At 39.2% G+C, this 16,369-nt stretch overlaps 2 protein-coding genes across 3 annotated transcripts in view; one reads left to right on the top strand and one right to left on the bottom strand.

The window, feature by feature from the left end:
* Nucleotides 1-13,369, top strand: part of UFSP2 (UFM1 specific peptidase 2) — a 30,418-nt gene extending 17,049 nt beyond the window's left edge. Inside the window, exons 9-12 of the mRNA XM_077762286.1 lie at nt 349-473; nt 2,123-2,199; nt 3,100-3,224; nt 13,211-13,369. Of these exons, the coding sequence (XP_077618412.1) occupies nt 349-473; nt 2,123-2,199; nt 3,100-3,224; nt 13,211-13,297 (414 nt within the window). The 3' untranslated portion in view covers nt 13,298-13,369. The remainder of the gene's footprint in view (nt 1-348; nt 474-2,122; nt 2,200-3,099; nt 3,225-13,210) is intronic.
* On the bottom strand, nt 11,073-16,363 carry ANKRD37 (ankyrin repeat domain 37). Of its 2 annotated transcripts, none has more exons than XM_077762299.1 (5): nt 16,232-16,363; nt 15,870-16,022; nt 14,927-15,018; nt 13,912-14,115; nt 11,073-11,232 (listed from the first exon to the last, which is right to left on the bottom strand). In XM_077762299.1, coding segments are annotated over exons 1-5 (477 nt in total). In that variant the 5' UTR covers nt 16,259-16,363; the 3' UTR covers nt 11,073-11,231. The 2 variants fall into 2 exon arrangements, with proteins under 2 accessions (XP_077618425.1, XP_077618418.1); XM_077762292.1 differs by lacking the exon at nt 11,073-11,232 and adding an exon at nt 13,432-13,665.
* Nucleotides 16,364-16,369: the final 6 nt, after the last annotated feature.

Genomic DNA, 16,369 nt, shown 5'->3' with positions numbered 1-16,369 from the left:
AACATATACTCATAATCAGGAAAAAAGGTCCTCAATAGGGTTTGGGGTTTTTTGACGTCTTTATTTTGAGAGACAGAGACAGAGACAGAGTGGTAGTGGGAGAGGGGAAGAGAGAGAGGGAGACACGGAATCTGAAGCAACCTCCAGGGTCTGAGCTGGCTGTCATCACAGAGCCCGACATGGGGCTTGAACCCACAGACTGTGAGATCATGACCTGAGCTGAAGTTGGACGCTTAACCAACTGAGCCACCCAGGCGCCCCCTAAATAGGGTTTTTAAAAAGGTCCTAAATAGGATTTTTAATAGCTGTCTTGTGTATGGGTTTTTTTGTATTTTTAAACGCATAAAGGCTCTAGTTGATGCCGGGGACAAACCAGCATCATTTGTTGGATCACGGCAGTGGATTGGATCTATCGAGGTGCAACTGGTTTTGAACCAACTGATTGGAATAACATCAAAAATCCTGTTTGTCAGGTGAGGACACCAAAAAATTAGTGAAATCATTTCAAACCAAGATGGTCATTTTATTAAAATAATAAGAAAATTGTATCTTTTTCTCCTTTCTCTTCCTCCACATCCTTTCTCCCCTCCATGTTGTCTCATTCCTTTACTAATCCCATTTTTTTAAACCCTGAACATTTTTTGGTTATTTTCTAGAAGACTTTTGAGTTGATGAGTAAACTTCAGGAATATATACTTGTATGGTCAAGACTTGATTTTAGCCTAGGAGAGGAAAACTTGGAAATATGTCAACTTTGACTGGAGTTACAGAAAATCAAGTTTTTTTATCCTCAAGTCTTTAAAAAGTCTTCAGAGGAGAAAATCACATGTTGACCTATGACTGCCCTTTTTATGTAACTCCTCTTTTTCTTCTTAAGATTTCAATAAACTAATGAGTCCAAATAATATATTCATTTTTTCCAGTACAGTTTAACCATAATTCTAGCATTAAAATATGAGCAAATATTAATTAAATAAGATTGGTTTCTGTGACCATAACTAGCTTACTCCTTATTTATGAGCTTATGTTTTATTTTTTTCTTCAGTTGATTTATTTTGATAAGAGACTGAGAGCATAAGCCAGGGGAAGGGCAAAGAGAGACGGACAATTCCAAGCAGGTCCACGCAGTGAGCACAGAACCTGATACAGGGCCTGAACTCACAAAACCATGAGATCATGACCTGAGCTAAAATCAAGAGTAGGACGCTCAACCGACTAAGCCACCCAGTCGCCCCTTTGAGCTTATGTTTTGAACACATTCTCTGTTACAACAACCTCAATCAATGCAGTAACATCATCCTTTTTCTGTGCATGTGCCGTTGTCCAAGTTCATCTGATTTCACACTTGCAGTTTGGATTGGCTCTGGAAACCAACGCTAACAAATAAATGATAGACTAAGTAGAGAAGCATATGGTGCTTAAAAAGTGAGTGTTTTAGCACCTTAAAACTTTATGCATTCCTTACTAAGCAAGAGCAGGATTAGTACCACCTGGCACATCCAATCTAAAAAATAATCTCCCTTCATCTGGCCATCTTTCTCTTTTCTCAAAAATACAAATTGTATAGGACATTGAAATAGTCCCTAAATAGTACTTGAAAACATTTTGCAGTTTTCACATTGGCCTCACAGATAATGTCTATTTTAGTCCCAAATCTCCTGTTAGGTAGACAGGCAGGGGTGTTTGGTCCCAATTTAAAGATAAGGAAATGCAGACTGAGTCTGAGGGCAAGAAGACAAGAACCCAGGACTTAAAACTAATTCATCTAAAATTAAATCCATCCATAAGAGCCCACTGGGCATCAAGGTGACCACTTTCACCACCACCCCCCTCCCCGTTAAAAATCCAGACCCTTCTTTATGCAGTTCCAGAAGCAAAGGAACAGGGTCTCCTTGCTTCTTTTGTAGCATTTTTAGTGGCCTTAAATATTTAGACAGGTATGGTGCTTTAAATTTCTCTCATGTCAGTTCCCTACCACTTAATTTTATTTAAATTTATATATGTTTTTTGTTCAGTAACCGAAAAAAAGAAAACAACAAGGTAGAAAACATTGGCTCCCAAACTCCTTATTTGACCTTAGTGTGAGAAATTGTTCACCTGATAGGAAATTGTTTCTTCCCAGCCAAGGTTCTGAAATGGCCTCTCAAGGACGGGAGCTAGCTAATCATTTCCAGAGCGAAGGAACTCCAGTAATGATCGGTAAGGTGTTTTGGACATCTTGGGCTCTTTTGGTAGAGTGGAGAATATGTAAAATGTATTATTAATATAAACAATGTCACATAAAATCGGTCATTTTTAAACCTTTTTAAATTAGCATTTATACCGTATATACTGACCTCTAGATATTTATTTTTCAATTTCCAAGGTGGGAAGAAAGATTAAAAAAAAAAAAAGATTATAATAACCAGAAGTAAAGGTTAAGAAGAGAAGTGACAACTGTGTTGAAATATTTAAAGAGTTGAGAGCAGTAGAGAAAAGAGGCTATGGTCACTCACTTGAGCCTCATAAGTCATGGTGCTACCACTAAGTAGGCTGGCTGTGTGACATTGTACAGATCGCTTCACCTCTCTGGGATTTATTTGTCAGGAGGATTAGATGAGTCGATCTAAAGATTGATGATTCTGTGAGGAACAAGGCCTGCTCTGTGATGACAGAAGGCAAGCTAAGACTGCTGTGGAAGATACGCAGACAGACTGATTTCAGCGGAATATCAGAGAGCCGCGAGTGGGTAGGGGGGCTCCGGGCGTAGGCAGCATTGCCCGTTGCGCTGAGCTGTCACCGGGGGGACTAACTCTGGCCGGAGGACTTTAGACCCTGCGTAGATCTTTCTAAATCCAGTATCAGTAATGCCATGGGTGCGGCAGTGGAATATAAACCTTATGTGATTATAAGCATGGTTGTATCTTCTTTGTCTTTAAAGATACAATTTTATCTCCTCAGTATATTTGACATCGCCTGTGGTCTTTTATCATATAGGCTAGTCCATTTTAATGTGGGATTAGATCCACTGAGAGGCAAGATGGTCCTTTGAAATTGAAATTGAATAGAAAGTTGAGATTCTTACATGCCCTCTCACAGTTCATACTTCCCTTGTTACAGGGGGAGGAGTGCTGGCACACACAATACTCGGAGTGGCGTGGAATGAAATTACGGGGCAGATAAAATTTCTGATTTTAGATCCACATTATACAGGTGCTGAAGATCTGCAAGTTATTTTGGAAAAGGTAAGTATCTGTTTAACAGAAATTAAGATACAAGGCAAAGAACCTGGAACCAAAAAATAGCAAACTAGCCATTATCAGAAAGACTCTAAACCGAAGGCACTGACGACACTCTAAGGAGGTATTCTGGGGCTGTGAGGAGTATGCGTCTCGGTAGGGAGAACAAGAGGAAACTAACGTGAATTGCGAAGAAAGAACTTTAGGTTAGAGTTATGAGCACTTTCTTAATTATTAAACTTAATAATGGAACACACAGCTCATCACTATATTCCTTTGGGGATGTTCCAGCTTTGCTGTAAACAAATGTATTGAAATAGGAGAGTGAATTAAATACCTTTATATTTGTATTATTAACCAGAAATAAACTAAAACAGTATGTTGGACATTGTAGAGGCTTGACTACTTTTAACTTATTTACATATAACTTAATCTCATTCTGTAAAAGATTAGAATTTGAGACAAAATTCCAGAGTATTCATTGATACTTAAAATATCAGTTAAAGGAGGGATAAGCTTAATTTATAGGCAACTAACCCACACATGTGAAAACTCATACTAAAACTCAAGAAGTATCATAAGACATAATTAACTTGAATTTTAACTACCATATTCTTTGCTGATTTTATTAAAATTACAGGTTGCATACAACCTTTTCAGCCATAAGCCAATGAATACATCCTAATGTTACCCAGTACCCTTCATTTTTATCATGTCACTAAGTCAACAGCAACATGAATGAAAAGGTTTCTCTGAACTATGAATTTGTAATTTAATTAGATCATTTTCTTATGTAAAAAGCTTTAATTAGGGGGGTTATAAGTAACATCTCACAGTTCTGTATTTAAAAACTCTAGGGGCGCCTTGGTCGGGTAAGTGTCCATTATCGGCTCAGGTCATGATCTAACAGTTCGTGAGGTTGAGCCCCTGATCGGGCTCCACAGTGACAGTGACAGCCTGCTTGGGATTCTCTCCCTCCGTCTTTTCCTGCCTGCCCCCTGCTTGCTTTCTCAAAATAAATAAATACGCTTTTTAAAAAAAGAATATTAAAAATCAACTCTAGAATTTGCTTATATTTTACTTTTTTTATATATTAATTTTTAAATTTTATTTAAATCCAAGTTAGTTAACGTAAGTGTAATAATGGTTTCAGGAATAGAACTTCGTGATTCATCACTTACATATAACACCCAGTGCTGGTCACAAGCGCCCTCTCTAATGCCCCTCGCCCATTTAGCCCATCCCCCACACAATACCCCTCCAGCAACTCTCAGTTTGTTCTCTGTATTTAAGAGTCTCTTGTGGTTCTTAAATACAGAGAACAAACTGAGAGTTGATGAGGGGAGGGGTGGCGGGGAGGGGAAAATGGGTGATGGGCATTGAGGAGGGCACTTGTCGGGATGAGCACTTGCTGTTGTATGTAAGCAATGAATCATGGGAATCTATTCCTGAAACCAAGAGCACACTGTATACACTACGTTAGCTAACTTGACAATAAATTATATCTAAAAAAAGAGTCTCTTACGTTTTGCCTCCCAGTTTTTATCTTATTTTTCCTTCCTTTCCCCTATGTTCATCTGCTGTGTTTCTTAAATTCCACATATAAGTGAAATCATATGATATTTCTCTTTCTCTGATTTATTTAGCTTAGAATAATACACTTTAGTTCCATCCACATTGTTGCAAATGGCAAGATTCCATTCTTTCTGATTGCTGAGTAATATTTCATTGTGTATATATACCATATCTTCTTTATCCATTCAGCAGCTGATGAACATTTGGGCTCTTCCCATAATTTGACTATTGTTTATACTGCTGCTGTAAACATTGGGGTGCATGTGCCCCTTTGAAACAGCACTCCTGTATCCCTTGGATAAATACCTAGTAGTGCAATTGCTGGATCATAGGGTAGTTCTATTTTTAATTTTTTGTGGAATCTCCATGCTGTTCTGCAGAATGGCGGCCCCAGTTTGCATTCCCTCCAGCAGTGCAAAAGCGTTCACCTTTCTCCACATCCTCACCAATATCTGCTGTTTCCTAAGTTGTTATTTTTAGCCATTTGGACAGGTCTGAGGTGGTATCTCATTGTGGTTTTACTTTGTATTTCCCCGATGATGAGTGATGTTGAGCATCTTTTTTATGTGTCTGTTGGCCATCTGGATGTCTTCTTTGGAAAATTGTCCTTGTCTTTTGCTCATTTCTTCACTGGATTATTTGGGTTTTGGGTGTTGAGTTTGGTAAGTTCTTTATAGATTTGGCATACTAACCCTTTATCAATATGTCATTTGAAAATATCTTCTCTCATTCCATCGGTTGCCTTTTAGTTTTGTTGATTGTTTCCTTTGCTGTGCAGAAGCTTTTTATCTTGATGAGGTCCCAGTAGTTCATTTTTGCTTTTGTTTACCTTGCCTCCAGAGACATGTCTAGTAAGAAATTGCTGCTGCTGAGGTCAAAGAGGTTTTTGCCTGCTTTCTACTCAAGGATGTTAAAGGATTCCTGTCTTACATTTAGGTCTGTCATCCATTTTGAGTTTATTTTTGTGTATGGTGTAAGGAAGTGGTCCAGGTTCATTCTTCTGTATGTCACTGTCCAGTCTTCCCAGCACAATTTGCTGCAGAGACTGTCTTTTTTTCCACTGGATATTCTTTCCTGCTTTGTCAGAGATTAGTTGGCCATACATTTGTGGGCCCATTTCTGGGTTCTCTATTCTGTTCCCTTGATCTGTGTTTCTGTTTTTGTGCTGCTACCATACTGTCTTCATAATTACAGCTTTGTAATACAGCTTGAAGTCTGTATTACACAATTGGGATTGTGATGCCTCCAGCTTTGGTTTTCTTTTTCAACATTATTTTGGCTATTCAGGGTCATTTCTGGTTCCATACAAATTTTAGAATTGTTCGTTCTAGCTCTGGGAAGAATGCTGGTATATGTTGATAGGGATTCCATTGAATGTATAGATTTCTTTGGGTAGTCTAGATATTTTAACAATATTTATTCTTCCAACCCATGAGCATGTAATGTTTTTCCATTTCTTTGTATCTTCTTCAATATCTTTCATAACCTTTCTAGGTTTATTCCTAGGTATTTCATGGTTTTCAGTACAATTGTAAATGGGATTGATTCCTTGTTTTCTCTTTCTGCTGTTTCGTTATTGGTGTATAAAAATACCACAGATTTGATTTTATACTGTGACTTCGCTGAATTCATGGATCAGTTCTAGCAGTTTTTTGGTGGAGTCTTCCAGTTTTTCCATGTAGAGTATCATGTCATCTGTGAAGAGTGAAAGTTTGACTTCTTTCTTGACAATATGGATGCCTTTTATTCTGTTTTGCTGTCTTGATTGCTAAGGCTCGGACTTCCAACACTATTTTGAACAACGGTGGTGAGAGTGTACATCCTGTCATGTTCTGACCTTAGGGAACAGCTCTTAATTTTTCTTCATTTAGGATGATATTAGCTCTGGGTCTTTCATATATGGCCTTTGTGAGCTTGAGGTAGTAGTTCCTTCTATCCCTGCTTTGTTGGGGGATTTTATCAAGAAAGGATGCTGTATTTTGTCAAATGCTTTTTCTGCATCTGTTGAGACTATCATGTGGTTCTTATCCTTTCTTTTATTAATGTGATGTATCACATTGATTGAAATGCAGATATTGAGCCACCCCTGCAGCCCAGGATTAAATCCCACTTGATTGTGGTGAATAATTCTTTTAACGTATTGTTGGATTTGGTTTACTAGTATCTTACGGGGAATTTTTCCATCCATGTTCATCAGGGAGATTGGTCTGTAATTCCCCTTTTTAGTGGGGGCTTGCGTCTTAGAATCAAGGTAATGCTGGTCTCATAGAATGAGTTTGGAAGTTTTCCTTCCATTTCTGTTTTTTGGAACAGCTTCAAAAGAATAGGTTTTAACTCTTCTTTAAATGTTTGGTAGAATTTCCCTGGGAAGCCATCCAGCTGTGGACTCTTGTTTGTTGCGAGATTTTTGATTATTGATTCAATTTCTTTACTGGTTATGGGTCTGTTGCTATTTCTTCCTGTTCCAGTTTTGGTAGTTTATATGTTCCTAGGAATTTGTCCATTTCTTCGAGATTGCCCAATTGGTTGGCATAAAATTGCTCATAATATTCTATTATTGTTTGTGTATCCACAGTGTTGGTTGTGATCTGACCACTTTCATTCGTGAATTTATTTATTTGGGTCCTTTCCTTTTTCATTGATAAATCTGGCTCAGGGTTTATCAGTTTTGTTAATTCTTTCAAAGAACCAGCTCCTGGTTTCATTGATCTGTTCTACTGTTTTTTTTGGTTTCAATAGCATTGATTGAGACCCAGTATGTGAACTGTTCTGGAGAATATTTCATGTGCACTCAAGAATAATGTGTAATTTGGGGCGCCTGGGTGGCTTAGTCGGTTAAGCATCCGACTTTCGCTTAGGTCATGATCTCGTGGTCGTGGGTTAGAGCCCCGCGTCGGGCTCTGTGCTGACTGCCAGCTTAGAGCCTGGAGCCTGTTTCAGTATGACTCCCTCTCTCTCTGACCCTCCCCTGCTCAAGCTGTCTCTTCTCTCTCTCTCCTAGACATAAATAAAACATTTAAAAAAAAAAAAAGAATAATGTGTAATTTGCTGCTTTAGGATGAAATGTTCTGACTATATCTGTTAAGTCCATCTGGTCCAGTGTGTCATTCAAAGCCTGGTTAATTTTCTGCTTAGATGATCTGTCCATTGCTGTAATTGGGGTGTTAAAAGCCCCTATTATTATGGTATTATTGTCAATGAGTTCCTTTAAGTTTGTAATTGATTGATTCGTATATTTAGGTGCTTTCAAGTTGGGGGCATAAATATTTACAATTCGTTAGCTCTTCTAGATGGACAGACCCCTTAAGTAAGATATAATGCCCTTCTTCATCTCTTGTTATAGTCTTTGTTTTAAAATCTAGTTTGTCTGATATAAGTATGGCTACTCCAGCTTTTTATGATATCCATTAGCATGATAGATGTTCTCCATCCCCTTACTTTCAACCTGCTGATGTCATTAGGTCTAAAATGAGTCTCTTCTTGGCAGCATATAAATGGGGTTTTTTTTTTTTAATCCATTCTGATAGTCTGTCTTTTGATTGGAGCAGTTAGTCCATTTACATTTATAGTGATTATTGAACGATATGAATTTAAGTGCAATAGTGTTGCCTATAGAACTGGTGTTTCTGGTGGTGCTCACTGGTCCTTTCTAGTCTTTGTTGTTTTTGGTCTGTTTTATTTTGTTTTATTTTTCTCCCCTTAGAGAGTCCCCGTTAAAATTTCTTGCAGGGTTGGTTTAGTTTTTGTTTGTCTGGGAAACTATATCTCCTCCTATTCTGAATGATAGCCTTGCTGGATAAAGAATTCTTAACTGCATATTTTTCCAATTCAGCATTGAATATATCCTGCCACTCCTTTCTGGCCTGCGAAGTTTCTGTGGACAGACTTGCTATGAACCTGATCTGTCTTCCCTTGTAGGTTAAGAACTTTTTTTCCCTTGCTGCTTTCATGATTCTCTTTGTCTGTGTATTTTGTGAATTTGACTATGATATACCTTGGTGATGGTCAATTTTTGTTGAATCTAATGGGAGTTCTCAGTGTTTCTTCGATTTTAATATCTGTGTCCTATCCCAGATTAGGAATGTTTTTAGCTATTAATTGTTCACATAAACCTTCTGTCCCTTTTCTCTATCTTCTAGGATTCCTATGATACAAATGTTATTCTTTTTTAATAAGTCACCGAGTTCTCTAAGTCTTGTACTGTGATCCTCTTTTTTTTCTGCTTCATTATTTTCCATGATTTTATCTTCTGTATCACTGATTTGCTGCTCTGATTGATCCATCCTTGCCATCACAGCATCCATTCAAGATTGTGTCTTGGTTATAGAATTTTTAATTTCAGCCTTACTAGGTTTTAGTTCTTTTATCTCTACAGAAAGGGATTCTCTGTTATCTTCCATACTTTTTTCAACATTATAATTGTGGTTTTAAATTCTAGTTCAGACATCTTACAATATCTGTGTTGATGAAATCCCTGGCCATCATTTCTTCCTGGTTTTTTTTTTTTTTTTTTTGGTGTGCATTCTTCCCTGTCTTGATCATGACCTGAGCTGAAGTCGGATGTTTGACTGACATCCAGGTGCCCCCCAAAATACTTTCTTTATAAAAAAATAGAACAAAATAAAATAAGGAAAATAAATAGAATATAAAATTTAAAAATTTGCTTCTTTCTGTATCCAAGAAAGAAAAGAAAAAGAAAACAACAGAAACAAAAACAAACGAACAAGCAAACAGAATGCAGCCTGAATGAAGTTATATCTAGTTTTCCCTAGAACTGAAACTTTTTAGCATACTGTGGTCCTTAAACAGGTGGAAGGGATTTGTGCTGGTCTTCTCTGGGATGTGCCTGGAGGGTGCAGGTGCGCAGGACTTCTTGTAAAGACTCCGTTGTCCACTTGGTGGCGCTGATTAGGTCACTGGGGTCTATACCTGTGTGCGTACATGTGCGCTTGAGATGAAAATGGTTTCACCCAGCTCTCTAGTCTCTGGCGTGGGAATTTTGTGCCCTCACACATGTGATAAAACAAACACCCCTCCTTTGTTTCAGGCTCCTGCCTTTACTGTATCTGTGTCTAAGTGTTCTACCTTCCAGGCACGAGCTCTGAAACTTCAGACTCTATGCTCCACTGTTTATAGAATCTGGCAGTATTGAAACCCTCTTTTCTCCCTCTCAGTGGATTTAGGGAACTGATTTCTTGTCCAGTCTCCTGCAAGTGTTTTCACTCTTTGTCTTTCCAACTACTTTCAGGGGAAGTGTTTTTCTTGTGCGATCCCGATGCACTGCCCTCTCCTCCTTTCTCTCTGTCCCCTCTCCGTGAAAACCGCTCCTTACCCTTTATGGCTCTGCCACTTTTCTGTCCCCCAGTTCATGTCTCCACACTATGTACCTGCCAAGTTATCTGGCTCAAACTATGCAGATTGTTGCATTAATCCTCAGATCAGTTTCCTAGGTTTTCAAAAATGGTTTGACACCGATCTAGCTGCAGTTCAAGGACAAGCTCAGGGTCCCCATAATACTCTGCCTTCTTAACTCCATCCAGGTCATTTTTTTTAAAGCAGAATTCCTGGGGAATCGGGTGGTTTAACATTGAAATTGATTGGTGATACACTTTCAGAAGGTGAAAAGAATGTAACTAACTGCATGAGGTTACTAAAGCCCTGATGATAAAGGGCTTTAGTATATAAAGAGCTTTGGTGTGTGTGTGTCTGTGTGGTTGAACTCTTTTATATTCCAGTTTAGTAAAGTCTTTTGCTGATGATAAGACTATCTAAATACTAACAGGATGTAAGTGCATTCTGCTTTTCTCTTTCAAGGCACTTGGACTTTTAAATCTATGAAATGTTTTTCACTGGTACATGAAAATGGAAGCAGTATTTACTCTTTCTTTAGTAAAGTGTCTACTCATTCAGCATTAAGTCCCTATATAATATGTGCCAACCACTGTCCAAAGCAATAGAGGTACTAAAAAAGGTTTTTAAGAAGCTCTTAGTCTAGCTACAAGGACAAAGGAGATCCAAAAAGGATTCCCCAGAAAGAATATGGTTATCTAAGAGGGAGTTAGATCCTGCAGAGTTGTGGATCTCGTAGAGGGATCACTTAGAGACAGTGAAAGGAAAGCAGGGCATGTTCCTGGAACTACAGTAGTTTTAACCTGAGTAGAGCTGGTGAAGGGGTGTGGCTGGCGGGACAGTCACTGTGAGCCCTGCAGAGAAACCAGGCATTTAGATTTTATCTTTGAGGCAGTGAGTAGCCTTCATTATTTTAATGAGAGGTGGGATACAGATAAAATTCTTTCTGGCTTGCTTGAGGAACTTTGCACTAGATAGAGTTGTCTAAATAGGGTTTCCTGAAGCATCTGGATAGATCCAGTAAGTCTTTGTCCCTGATTACTTTCTCTGAGAATTGTGCTGTCCTTTGCTAGTTATATTTCTGGACATTCTGTAAAAAAACAAAACAAAACCCTTTGTATTAGCACGTGTAAGGAACCATGAAGCCAAGGCCTGGCCATCAGTAGAACTACTGACTCTCACTTAACTCAGCAATTTAGAGGACTGTTTTATTGTCTGTTCAGGCTGCTATGACAGAACACCATAGTCTGAGTGGCTTCTAAACGATGAAAATATTTTCCTTACCATTCTGGAGGCAGAGAAATCCAAGGCACCAGCAGGTTTGGCCTGGTGAGCCCCACTTACTAGTTCACAGATAGCAGTCTTTTTCACCGTCTTCCACGTTGGTGGAATGCATGAGGGACGTTTCAGGGGCCTCTCTCATGAGGTCATTAATCCCATCCCTGAGGGTTCAACCCGCATAACCCAGTCACCTCCCCAAAAGACCCCACTTCCAGCTACCTTAGGGATTAGGTTTCAACATGAATTTTGGAAGGATACCAACCTTCAGTCTATTTCAGGAGCTACATAGAGAGTTCTGTCTCTGCCTGACCTCTCTTTACCCTTTTGTGGAACTTTCCTGTTGGACGTTTCCAGACTAGTCGCGTCAAAGGAAAAGAGCAGGCTCCCTTATCTACTCTCATCAGTTGCTGGTTTGGGCACCCTTTCTACCCACTTCTTTTTTAAATACTTGAGTCTGGTTACCTAAAAAGGACCTAAAAGATTAAAACAGATAGTATAAGCCTTTTTTCTGTTGATCATTAAGAAAACAGATTTTAGAACATTAAATTTATTAGAAGTTTTGCTAAAAGAGATAATAAAAAGCTTATTTACATATAGAAACAGGCCTCAAAGATAAATTAGCAGTTACCTGGGAGCAAGAGAACAGTACTGGTGGAGGATTTTTTGTTTTTTAGTTTCACTTGAACTCATATAATGTATATCTTATTTCCGCAATCAGAAAAAGAAAAATGTAGAAACTAAAAAGCATCTCTACTCAACCCTCCCAACCTCCACAAGTAGAGCTAACACACTATCTCCTGTAGAAAGCATGCACTTGAACTTTAGGTCCCTGACTAACACCCAGCAGCCTCTGAGTTAGTTAGGGTAACTACTTGTCACTCACTCACTGGTATTTATGTTAAGAGTCCTAGTTGGCTGCCTCACAACTATTTTGCAAGCAAAGCATTTCATTTCAGAGTGACATAATTCAGACTAGTCATTAGTTGGGTCTTTAAGAAAATAAACCAAGGGCGCATGGGTGGCTCAGTGGGTTGAGCATCCAACTTCGGCTCAGGTCATGATCTCATGGTTCGTGAGTTCGAGCCCTGCGTCGGGCTCCGTGCTAACAGCTCGGAGCTGGAGCCTGTTTTAGATTCTGTGTCTCCCTGTCTCCCTCTTTCCCTGGCCCTCCCCAGCTTGCACTCTTTCTCTCTCAAAAAAAAAGAAAACATAAAAAAAAAAAAAAAACCAATGGCCCAAAAAGAAATTTGATACGCTTTTGTGCTTACAATGAGATTTTGTTTGGAAGTAATTTTCTCTTCTGGGAAGAAGGATTAATAGTGACTGAAAAATGGAGAGTGGAATGATTATGGCCCAATGACAGTGAAAGCCATCTCAAGAAGCCAGCACAGATTTCCTCAGCTAAGATTTACTGCTTGGTCTGTATGACAGTCTTTAGTGGACAACTAAGAAAAACAGACTGCCAATTCAACTGTCACCTGCCATCGACTGCCAGAATTGTAAAAGTGCACATCTTAGAATCAAGAAAAATGTAACCATTACCATAAGGAATTTTTTTTAATAATTTCTAGGATTAAGTACTATAGAGTTAAAATTTTATTAGACTCTACCTGAAATGGACCCAAGTCTGTTAATTTCCAGGCTTCACAGGAGTTCAGATCTTTGAGTTACACAAGTAGTCTTATTCCAGGGCCCAGCAGACAGAAAAGGATTGTAAAGTGTTATGGTTTTGATCATGTAGACCTATCATTTTGTAAAGAGTTTCCTTTTGCTTTTCCCAAACGTAGGGCTGGTGTGGATGGAAGGGCCCAGACTTTTGGAACAAGGATGCTTACTATAATTTATGTCTTCCTCAGCGACCAAATGTTTTTTAAAATCTCTTGGACTCAACGACCGTAGTAAAGTTGTATTATAAATTTGTTAATAAAGACAGATTTTAAGTCCTGGGTATAGTCTGATGGATTAAACTATGATTTTTTTTCCCCCAAAGGTTGTACACAAAGAAAAGTTTATTCTTTAGACATTCTTTAATAATTTAATAGACAAAGCATGCACAACCAAAATATCACAGGCATGTAAAAACATGTGTTCTTAAATGCTATCTTCACTTAGAAGAAAGTTTTCCTCCTTCTTAGAAGGAGTTTAGGTACATCTGTTGAGCCAGAAGCCATTGCTGGTGGCTGAGTCGTAGGTCTGAGTGGAGCGAAGGCTTCCTTCAAACCTTTTCAGGACCGACATGAATCTGTTTTTTAAAAACACAGTGCCATTAAAACCTTTTTTAGAAAGGTTTCCTCCTCAGTCTTCCATCCCGCAGGACAATTTCTGGCCTCTAGACTCTAGCAGTAGTTACTAAAACCAGTATTAAAATGAGTTAATGAAAATAAAAAGATACCCTAGAAATTAGGCTGCACTTATTTAATGAAACAATAAACTCTACTAAACTATAGAGATCTCTGAGGGAGGAAGAAAACAGAACCGAGTTACTTACCAACACTTCCTTTTTCCAGTTGTATTTTCTGCACTTCCAAAACTTCGTTTCTGTCTGAGCCCTGGAACACCGTGATCTCTCTCCACTTGTTCACTTGGTTTTATTGTCTGCATACATTTAATTGTTGTAAGAAACTTGGCGCAGTCTAGAAATCCACATGACCAAGCTAGATCTTCAGCTGTTTGCCCATTCTTATTACATAAACTGAATTTAAGACAAAAATTGAGTTACATAAAAATTGACAATTGTTCAGCCTTGCTTTTTTCTTTTTAATATATCTTTCTACAAAGGAGATTTGGGCTTAGATGAATGTTGGTTTCAGAACAGAAGTAAAGGAATCCTAGGGAAATTCCAATATTCCCTTACTACTGCAACCTCATTGGCTAGCACAGAGTTCAGCACAGAGCGGACATTCCATTTCTGAACAAATGAAAGAATATTCCGTGCTCAGTATAACAAGTAATTACTCAAAGGAGGTCAGTGAAAACTTTTACAAAAGGGATTATCCCAAACCAAAACAAAGTTGTAATATTGCCACAATAGATGAAAAGGATTGCTAAGAATCCATTTTTTACTTAAATGTAATATAAGGTATCATTAATAGCCCAAGTTAACATTTAAATAACTCTAAGTTGTCAATTAGGCAAGCATCATTTTTTTTTTAATAGTTTATTGTCAAATTAGTTTCCACATAACACCCAGTGCTCATCCCCACAAGTGCCCTCCTCCATGCCCATCCCCCCCTCCCCCCGATGTCCATCAGTCCTCAGTTTTTTTCAGCATTCAAGAGTCTCTCATGGTTTGCTTCCCTCCCTTTCCCCCACCATTTCCGCCCTTCTTCTCCCCCCTGTTCCTCCATCAAGTTCCTCCTAATCCTCCTATACGTGCAAACATATGATATTTGTCCTTCTCTGGCAAGCATCATTTTTAAAAGCACTCATAACTCAGCTTCAGGAGTCTGATTAGCTTAGTCCAAGAAAATTATGAAATTTGAAGCCATTGATTTTATACTTACTCAATTTGGGCATCACTGGCTACCAGCAGGCTAAGGCATTCCAGACTTCCAACTTTTGCCGCCTTGTGTAGCGGAGCTTCTCCAAAAACATCCTTAAAGATAAGACAACACATTTTAGTCTCTCCCCCACAATACTCTGTATAAGTTGGTAGGTAAAGTCTAATTACTGTTCAAGAAAGCCAGTTAGAACTACATGGTACTGAATTTCTTTAATTCAGGCTTTTTTAAAAATAAAGTTCACTTTGTGTTTATTAAATACAAAGTTTTCATTAATAAAAACATGCAGCCACAGCTACATACATTAAAACTTAGGTGAAAAAAAGCATGGTAGAGTTTTACAGAGGTAAAAAAAAATGTACAATTTAAATTCACTATAATATTCAATGGAAGATGCAGGCTACCATAAGAAAGTTCTATAGGAAACCATACAAGTAATGAGTTTGCCTCACAACCGTTACTTCAATAATTACTATTCTGAGACTTTTAATTTGGCAATGTAGCAACTGTTCGTTGTGAAATAAGCTGTAGACCTAGGTATGCTGTCCAATACAGTAGCCAGTAGTCATATATATGGTTAATGAGCACTTGAGATGTGGTTAATCGGAACTGAAATGTGCTGTAAATGTAAAATACATGCCACACTGAGATGTATGAAAAGAAAATGGAAACTATCTGTAAGTAACGTTACCTACTGATCACATACTGAAATGATAATTTTTAGGTGAATTGAGTTAAATTATAAAATTAAGTTCATGTTTCATTTTCTTTCATTAACGTGGCTACTAGGAAATTTTAAATTTAGAGTCTCCCTTTCCATTTCCATTGGACTTCGCTGCTATAGACCTATAACAACAGCGACCACTTGCCGTTTCGGCGTCCAAGAGTGTGTGTGGATGTGGGTGGAGGGCAGGGTGCACACAGCAACAATCGGTAACCTAGTTACCTGCTGGTTGAGGTCAGCGCCTGTCTGCAGCTGCCACAGAAGAAAGCAAGCAAGGCCGCCACCTGCGGCCAAATGGACAGGCGACTGCTCGCGGGGATCGGGGGGTGCGTTGACCGAGGCCCCGGCCTCCAGCAGATGCTGCAGACTATCCACCTGCGGGAAGACCACGGCTCCAGCACCCCTGATGCCTCCGTCCGGCCCCGCGCTCCCCCGCGGTTGAAACTCTTCCCCCACTCCCCAAACCCTACTCTGAAGAGGCTGGACTCGGCGGCACGCAGTGGTCAGTGCCCCTCGCTCGTGCCCCCGAGCAGACGGACATCCGGGAGCGTTTGCCTGCAGGACAAAAGGGGCCCGAGTCTCACCTCTGGGTTGCAGTCGAGCAACAGCATTCTCCACCTAAAGCCGAGGACCGGAGGCCCTGGGAGTGCGGCGCGGTGGCGCAGGCGCTGCCGACTGGCAGGTAAGAGCGCAGCCAGCCCAAGTGCGGGAGAATTTAGACC

Source organism: Crocuta crocuta, unplaced genomic scaffold (assembly GCF_008692635.1).
Source record: "Crocuta crocuta isolate KB4526 unplaced genomic scaffold, BGI_CrCroc_1.0 scaffold90, whole genome shotgun sequence".
NCBI lineage: Eukaryota > Metazoa > Chordata > Mammalia > Carnivora > Hyaenidae > Crocuta > Crocuta crocuta.
The sequence above is the reverse complement of the archived record's forward strand: the minus strand, read 5'-3'. Positions and strand labels throughout refer to the sequence as shown.

Coding starts and splice junctions, on each gene's coding strand:
- ANKRD37 (XM_077762299.1), bottom strand. CDS start 16,258: ATGCTGTTGCTCGACTGCAACCCAGAG. Junction 16,023..16,231: donor TGCTCGACTGCAACCCAGAG/GTGAGACTCGGG, acceptor GTCTTCCCGCAG/GTGGATAGTCTGCAGCATCT. Junction 15,019..15,869: donor GCGCTGACCTCAACCAGCAG/GTAACTAGGTTA, acceptor CTTATCTTTAAG/GATGTTTTTGGAGAAGCTCC.